Source organism: Helianthus annuus, chromosome 15 (assembly GCF_002127325.2).
Source record: "Helianthus annuus cultivar XRQ/B chromosome 15, HanXRQr2.0-SUNRISE, whole genome shotgun sequence".
Taxonomy (NCBI): domain Eukaryota; kingdom Viridiplantae; phylum Streptophyta; class Magnoliopsida; order Asterales; family Asteraceae; genus Helianthus; species Helianthus annuus.
In genome coordinates this window covers 149,472,188-149,481,348 of record NC_035447.2, presented here as the reverse complement: position 1 = coordinate 149,481,348, position 9,161 = coordinate 149,472,188, and the positions used below count along the sequence as shown (strand labels likewise).

The 9,161-nt window shown below is 36.5% G+C and overlaps 1 protein-coding gene across 1 annotated transcript; it reads left to right on the top strand.

The window, feature by feature from the left end:
* The first annotated feature begins 1,539 nt into the window (after positions 1 to 1,539).
* Positions 1,540 to 4,456, top strand: LOC110912703 (cationic amino acid transporter 8, vacuolar). The gene is made up of 2 exons (XM_022157486.2): positions 1,540 to 2,204; positions 2,944 to 4,456. Exons 1-2 carry the CDS (start codon positions 1,661 to 1,663, stop codon positions 4,224 to 4,226), a joined length of 1,827 nt encoding a protein of 608 aa, XP_022013178.1. The 5' UTR covers positions 1,540 to 1,660; the 3' UTR covers positions 4,227 to 4,456.
* The last annotated feature ends 4,705 nt before the right edge of the window (positions 4,457 to 9,161 follow it).

Sequence of the window (9,161 nt, the reverse complement as noted above, 5' to 3'; positions counted from 1 at the left end):
ACAGGTGGTGGAGTGGATGGGTGAGGGGTTGAGGATGAAGTAGGGATTAGCAAATGGTACCCGGTACCGGTACCGAACTAGTACCAAACCGGTACCGGTACCAAAGTTACCGAACCGTGTATATTTTCGGTACCGATTCAGTACCAACTTTTGACATTTTCGGTACCGGTCCGGTACGGTACCGGTTCGGTACCCGTATTAACCGGTTTTTACTCTTAAATACCGGTACCGTACCGGTACCGAACCGTACCGTACCGGGTATATTCGGTATCGGTACCGATACCCACTTTGGGTATTTTCGATACCGGTACTGGTTCAGTACCGGTCGATACTGAGCTTATCCCTAGGATGAAGACGAGGTCATAGAGATGTTGGGTCTCATTAATTTATATGTTTAACTTTTTTTCTTTTTATTTTTGTCTTTTATCATAAAGGGTATTTAGGTCATTTCATACTCACTTAACACAAAAAATTAACCCTCATCCACCCTAGTAATGAACAGGCCGACGAGATAAAAGTTAAAACATACGTATATTAGGGGAGGCGGGGTGGTCTTCGTTTTCCCCGTGATGGAGATGTTCAACGCGTGGTAAACATCAAAACACCACCGCCACTGATGATGGTAACGCGTGGAAATTTTCACGAGTGATGGAATAATGGTTGATAATATGACGAAACTTGATTGAATATTGTGAGTGATGGAATTTTTGCAAGTGATAACCACCTCTCCCTTATTTAGTGCTTTTCATAAAGTGAAATTATATTATGTACATGGACTCTTTTTATATCATCTAAAAAATATAATAAATGGTAATAAACAATCTGCTCTCTAATTAATATAAATAAAAATACTAATGATATCAGGTGGGAAATATATAATAAAAATAAATAATTAAGCACAATTTAATTAGAGAATTTAGTTATAAAACTAATAATAATCTAGTATATTTTTAAAATAAATATAGTATATTTTTAAAATAAATATTTTATAATCCTGTTCTTAAATCCAGTCCAACCGATCCGACCTGTCTGACCAATGAACCAGTAAGATGGCCGGTTCGATCTCCGGTCCGGTCATGAAAAACATTGTTTTAGACTTTTAGTGTGTAATGGATTAATAACTTGGCCTAAATCAATAAACAAACATAATAGATTAATGCATAGGGCCCAAAATTTTTTCTGACACAGGGTCAATTTTCTTTTTGCAACAACCCTGCAAATCTCATTAAAAAAAGCAACCCCAGAACACGGGCTAGTTTACTCTATTTTTTATCTATAGATATTTTTCAAAATAAGTAAGGAACATACGTTTTCATAAGTAATCATAATTTTATATTAACTTTTTTAAACAATTTGTAGGATACACAAAATAAAAAAGAAACTTTACACGAATAGAATGTTTTCCCCACGTGGTGGAAACCCGTCACCATTTGTCCATTTTGCATGTGGTATTATTTACAAATATTAAATTCTTAGTCATAAATACAATTTTTTTTTTCCATAGAAGTAAAATAATATTATACATTCAAAATACTTTTGACTTTTGTGAGTATCCCAATCCCCCCACCAATAATACAATGGAATCACCCATCCCAGATTCCTCCTCCACCAACCACCACACAACCCGATCCATCACTCTCTTTCGGTACCGAAAAACCCGATGAAAATCCCGATCCAAGGGCCAACGGAGTCCGATATCAACAACCTCCTCACCCCTCTAACAAACCCTAGCTCCTCAACCACCGGCATGGACGATCATCAACATTCAAAATCCTATTGGCGATTCAGCAAACAAGACTTCTACCCAGAACCCTCCTTCCAAAACCTAACTGCTTACAGATCCGCATTCTCCCAAACCATCCACCGCCTCCGTGACCGGTGTTTCGGCCGGTCTAGTGACGTCACGGAGCTGGTTGAACTGAAAAAGCAGAGTGAGAATGACATGCACAAGTGTCTGACGTGGATTGATCTTATTTGGCTTGGTTTCGGTTCGGTCGTTGGTTCGGGTATATTTACGGTTACGGGGCTTGAAGCGAGGGATAATGCTGGACCGTCGATTGTGTTGTCGTATGCGTTGTCTGGATTGTCGGCTCTGTTTTCTGTGTTTTGTTATACGGAGTTTGCTGTTGAGATTCCGATTGCTGGTGGCTCCTTCTCCTTTTTGAGGATTGAGTTAGGTGATTTCGTTGCTTTTATTGCTGCTGGTAAGTCATCCAGATGTTCCTACTTTCTCTAATTGTATTATTTTTAATTTTATATATATATATATAGGCCAATTATAGGAAGAAATCTCAAATTAGTTAAGAAAACTATGAAACCCAAATGGATGGACATCCTTTTGCCATGTGTTACACTTTTTGCAGGCGTGTTACGTGTAACTCTCGGAGAGACTGACATGTGTTACGTGTAACAGCTTTTGCAGACTTTCAGCTTTTCTGTAAAAGCAATACTTAGGCTGTAGTTTACAAGTAGTGTAACAACTGTAGCTTAAGTATTATTACGCTAGTTCAAATTTGTTGTAGCGTATTTACAATATTTACGAAACTGTCACTGTGTGTTTTCTTCCTTCGCTTCGTATACTTTGCATGCTAAAATCTATTTGTATTTGATTTTGAAACTATATATAGTTGTTTGTGAGTGATGGACATGTATACTCCTCACTTTGTAAAAGCAATAATTATTTGTTTCCGATTTGCTGCCTGCTTGCAAATATCAATTCTAGATATGTTCAAATAGATCGTGGCTCGAAAAATGCTATAAAAAAGTGTGCTCGGGGTTCAGATTGTTTACTAACCAAGCAAGCTCGGCTATGCTAGTATGTCCGTTTACAAACAGAACTCAGCAAACCAATGCGAGCACTAGCCGAGCCTGGCTTGTCTAGATTGGGTTCATGAACAGCTCTAAAGTTGCCAACACCCCTTTAAATTGCTGTTTGTTTTGCAGGTAACATTCTATTGGAAGCTGTTGCTGGTGCAGCCGGTCTGGCTCGATCGTTCTCATCGTACTTCGCGAGTATGTTTAGTTCTAATCCTGATATTCTTCGTATAAAAGTTGATTCGTTTGCAGAAGGTTTCAATCTGTTAGACCCTATAGCTGTGGTAATCTTGTTCATGGCCAACATGGTAGCAATGAGAGGAACCAAATTGACATCATTCTCCAACATGATACTGTCAATGATAACTTCTTTGATCATAGTTTTCATAATCATTGTCGGGTTTATGCACTCTAAAACCTCGAATTTGCAACCTTTTTTCCCGTACGGGCCGGGAGGAATGTTTAAAGCTGCAGCTGTCGTTTACTGGTCGTATACCGGTTTCGATATGGTTGCTAATATGGCGGAAGAAACTCGAAAACCAGCGAAGGATATACCGTTAGGTCTAGTTGGTTCGATGTCTACAGTCGGTGTGGTTTACTGTCTAATGGCATTAGCTCTTACAATGATGGTAAAATTCACTGAGATAGATCGAGATGCTCCTTATTCGGTTGCATTTGAGAAAATCGGAATGAAATGGGCTAAATACGTTGTTAGTTTATGTGCTCTAAAGGGGATGCTTACAAGTATGTTAATTGGATCAATGGGTCAAGCCCGATACACCACTCAAATAGCCCGAGCCCATATGATCCCACCGTGGTTCGCATTGGTCCACCCGAAAACTGGAACCCCTATTTACGCGACCCTATTAGTTACAACAATTAGCTGCATTGTTGCTTTATTCTCGAGCCTTGATGTTTTGTCAAGTGTGTTATCGTTTAGTACCCTCTTCATATTCATGCTCATGGCTGTTGCGTTGCTTGTTAGGCGTTATTATGTGAAGGACAGAACATCTATGCATGATATGGCTAAGTTTATGGTTTGTTTAGCTGTTGTAATTGGTTCGTCTATTGGAATAACCGCACTTTGGGGCGCAAACGTGAAAGGGTGGATCGGGTATACAGTGGGTGGTGGGTTTTGGCTCGCGGGTACTTTTGGAATGATGTTGGTTCAACAGCAAAGGGTTCCAAAGGTTTGGGGGGTTCCGTTGGTTCCATGGTTACCTGCTTTGTCGATTCTGATGAATGTGTTTTTGATCGGGTCGTTGGGTGCTATCGCATTTAAGAGGTTCTTTATTTGCAGCGGTGTGATGTTGGTTTACTATGTTCTTGTCGGGGTTCATGCGACTTACGATGTGGCTCATCAAGAATCTATAGAACCCAATCTCGAGAAAGGAAAAACGGCTTCCGGTTGAGAGGGTTTGTTAGCTATTACAGTGTGATTTCTTTGTTGTATCGTAGATATTTATGGAAAAATTGGTTTGAATCCGCTAAGGGAGTTTAAATACTTTTTTTTTCTTCAAAAAGCCGAACTGTTAAATACGGTTTTGAAAAATGGCATATCAAACAGCTTGAATTGGCTGGGTAGTTGGGTCGGATGGACCAGCTAAATTAACCGTTCATGAATTATGACTGTTTGAACCGATATCTATTATCTTCAAAACTATTATTCTAAGCTAGGAACTTTAAAATAATAATGATGATTCATGAATTAAATTACACATTTAAACCCTAAGCGTATCTATTAGGCTAAGGGGTACGGGGTCATGGTTGGGTCATGATTTGTCACATAGAACCATTATTCATGTGCTACACCACCCCTTCATTAAATCACGGTGGTTCCCGTGGATTAAACCACTGCAACCACGACCCTCGTATTTGATAATTTTAAGACAAATAAATTAATAAAAATGGGGATAGTGGTTTGTGGTTTTGGATGGTGGATAACATTGTGTCTATGTGAAGGATTATGATGGTAATAAGAGTTATGAGCACACCCTATAGCCTTAGTGGCCAGACTGTTTGATTTGCTTCGATTTAGATGGTTTAGTTAAACTATTTGTGAATACACACACGCATCACGCATGTTCATAATTAACTAGCACCCAGTGAAGTCCGATGGTGGGCTGCCCGCCTGCCCATATTCATTACCGAAAAGCCTTTGGATAATATTGATCAAGTAATGTATTTTTTCCTGGGCACAACTCACAAGTGCCTAATCCTGACTTGGCCCAGGGTAGTTTGGGCTCATATCATGGGCTCCTGTAACAAAACTAAGATGGCCGTGTACTCGGGCACATAGATATAGGTGCACAAAAAAACCATACCTAGCCGACAAAAAAACCCGGAACCAGTTTTTTTTAAACTCGGGTATTCTACACCTCAAACCAAAAGCGACTCTATCCGTAGGGTATAGATAGGGTATGCATTTTGATCTCAATACTTGGAACCAGAACCGATCATACCCGATTAATACCCGAAACCGGACAAGAACCGAAACAAGAACGGATACCCGATACATGATTCTAATATCTATCTTATAAATGTTAGAGCATTTATTTATTTATTTTACATTATACAATGCATGTCTAATAACAAAAAAATAAGAAGATGAGAAAATAGGGTAATAAAAAAACAATAGAATATTAAAAAAAACCTAAAATAGGGTACTAAAACTCGAAACTAGAGCATAGAAAAACCCTAAAATAGGGTATTTTAAGAACCGTAACTAAATCCTACATGGAACCGGGCACACAGGATATGGTTTTTTGGACAAATAACCGAAACCAGAACCGAACCGGTTATAACAATAACCAGTTCTAACCCTTAATACGAATAACCGAAATGGTTCCATAATCAGAAACAGTTATAAAAAATACCCGGTTATTGACCGAACTGATTTTTTCAGCTTTGGTCTAGCCCGATTTTGAAAAAAACCGGTTCGAGAAAGTGCCTATTGTGACTGAAACGGTTACTTAGGACTGGTAAACCAACCATCGGTAAAAAAAAAGGTATTTTATTTATTTGTTTCTTTAATCTGAAAAACTAAAAGAATGACAGACATATAAAATGAATTCAATAAATTTATGTTTTTATTTGTTTTTAATATTTAATAATTAACAATACATGGATTCGAAAAGATGGATTAAAAATATCAAATACATTTTCTTCATATATAATCGAACGTGATTTCCTCATCGGAAAGGGGAAACATCCATCCTTTTGATACTTCATATCTTATTTTTGTTCTTCCACGACGACAAGATTTGTTAGACGTTATATGTGACAACCCTAAAATTTTGGGTATCCGTACAATTAATTTATATTTAATTTGTGCTTAATGACTGTGCTGATTACAACTGTTGATTTAACTGCTTACTGATTTCTGTTACATACATACACATGCATCACCTTCATACTGTCACTCCATTTATTATATACAAACTTTAGTGACAAACCTGATGCACAAAGCACAGTTAGCACAGTGAGCGGATAACCCAGTAAACATGCTGACATTACCAGCACTAGACAGACATTGTCTCTGAGGCCAGTATGAGCCGGGAATAAAGTACTACACTGGTAAGGAGTGTAGGAAAGTGAGAATCATTAAACTGCGTCACTAGGGAATAGTTATAGTGTCGGGAAGTGCCTAAAACACACCTTAAATGCAAAATTCTGCACTTAATAAACAAAATTCAGTATTAAACAATGCTAGTAAGGTGCAAAAACTTGGTAAAATAATACTAGACACTTCCCAAAGTGTCGGGAATTCATTGTGTCACCAAAAATAATATTAAAGACACTCTAAATGCTTAATTAGCAATTTAACGGATTAATATCCAACCGAACAACCGGACTTTACCCGGAACATAAAAATATTGTCAATGACATTGTTTATCCTTTTCTGAGCTAGTTAGTGTCCCAGAACACCCTAACACCCGTTATATTAAATAACACACATGAAGGTACTAACTAAGTTCTCTTGGATTTCAACTAATCCTTAACTATCCATTAAAATCTAACCATAAACCTCCCCCCCCCCCCTCAACCGATAGGTTCCCATGAGGGGACACACCTTCACCTCTTTGATTATTTTATTAATCATGCTTAATATTTTGAGAACATATTATATATTGGATAATAGTGTTGAATTGGTTATATATTTACACACAAGATCACACTTTCATTCAACAAATCACAACACAAAATTGCTCCTCTCTCTTCTCTCCCTTTGGTGTTCGGCCGAGATCCCATCCACACCCACACCCACTTTTGTTTCAAGCTTCAAGCATTTCAAGGTTATTCAAGGGTGTATCAAGGTGTTCAACGAAGCTTGGTGCTTTCGGAATCTCAAGAACCTCACTACGTTGCTTTTATCCACCTTGTTTATGCTTTGATTCTTCCCTAGCCTCGAGCTAGTTGTAAGTGCTTCTAAACACTTCCTTGTTCATGTTTAAAATGGTTAATAAGAGATTTAACGGTTAAAACTCGAGAACATACAAGATCAAATCTAAAAGTCTTGAAAGAAAGATGAACATGTTGGTTAAAAAGAAACAAATGGTGTAAATCTTGTACATCTTAACTAGTTGTGGTTATTTTATGCTGTTGGTTGCTAGTAGTGGAACGGATCGTCATCTAACCATGCTAGGTCATGTTCATGGAACATGAACTAGCAATATGTTAGGTGTGAAAGTTGCAAGGTGATGAACCTTTCCACACATGAACATGAACTTGTGTAAAAGTGATTTTTTCTTATAAAATAGAGTTTTAAACTAGTAGATCTAAAGATCCACAAGTGGTATTTTCGAAGAACCAAGTGTAAGATGCAAATCTTGTTTAAAAGCCGGATTTTACACAACTAAAAGCATTTTTGCAAACAAACAAGTGTGTAAACACTTGTGTGACAAAAGGTTTAACAAAGGAATAATTTCGTAATTTCCGGACTAGAAGTTGTAAAGTTACATATTCTTTAAAAATAAAGTTTTCAAGAAACTTATTTTATTTTTAAAGATGGAAAGATCTACTAAAAATGTTGGAAAGTTACTACATAATTTTACACAACTTACAAGTTCATGTGTTTGCGATTTATACTTATTTTTGAGTAGTTGATGTTTGAATATTGAATATTGGTGATTGAAAAGTTGTTGATTGAATTATGAAAAGAAAATGATACGCTAGTAAGCGTGGCCACCTCCAGTTACAACAGAGGAAACTCTGGCGAAATTTTTCCAGAAAATAACACTTAGAAATATTTTTGTGACAAGTGTTTATAAATATATTTTTAACTTGTTTTCAAATATAAATTTCGCCATGATTTTTATTACAAAATAACCAAGTGTCGGAGGTGGATTTTCGTAAATAAAACTTGTTAAATATATATTGAGAATATATATTTCGTAATAAGACGCTTGTGTGCTTACGTGTTTATTTTGGGAACTAGAGATATATTATTTTTAGGGTAAAAATAATATTACTTGATATCTATCATGAAAATTCGACTCCAAAATAATTCCAACGCCCTCACAAATAAATATTTAAGTTACATCGGTATTGTTTTTACAACGCGAACTCTAAAATGTAACGCGCGTATTTTCGGAAAATACTCTTAATGGTGTATTTTGACAAAGTATTATTTTGGGAAATTGTACGAAGTAAAATATAATATTTTTGGGAAAAATATGTATATTTTGGAATCAGAACATTTTAGACAAGTGATTTAAAATATATTTTCAAGTGAGACTTAAAAATATATTTTTCGGAATTATAACGTATACGTATATTTTGGCAAAATATTATTTTGGAAACTATAGAAACAGAAATATGTTATTTTTGGGAATATATTAACATATTTTTATTTGGAACAATAACATCGAAGTACGACGCCATTACTTGGCAGGATATACAGGTACATATATTATTTTAAGAATACGAGTATACAAGTATAAATTACCCCCATCCTTGGGAAGGAAATGCGCATATACAATACTTGAGAAGTATAACTCTAAAATAGTTGTCTAACTATTATTTCAAAACCTTAAAAACAGTTATAACTTGGAATAATACCAGAAACGTAACCCAAAAACGCGAATACTAAGACAAGGCACTACCCGTTCGTCTAATAGACAATAGACCATTGTAGGTAGTCGTGATTGCCGTGGAGATTTGGGTTATGAGTACGAAGACGCAATACTGTGAGTTCATGTCCCCCTTTTTTCTTAACTATTTTCAGTTTTATACTTCGGGGGTGAAATACATGTTACACTGATTACGAATACTTTTACATGGTATGGTTAGCGTAAGGAGGGTTACTACTTAGATCATGTGAGTGAGTAGGTGGAACTGGAGGCCAT

What these genes read in the sequence shown, in the direction of transcription:
- LOC110912703 (XM_022157486.2), top strand. Translation starts at nt 1,661, where the DNA reads ATGAAAATCCCGATCCAAGGGCCAACGGAGTCCGATATCAACAACCTC. An exon ending in CGTTGCTTTTATTGCTGCTG is followed by an intron (nt 2,205 to 2,943) that starts GTAAGTCATCCA and finishes TTTGTTTTGCAG; the next exon opens with GTAACATTCTATTGGAAGCT.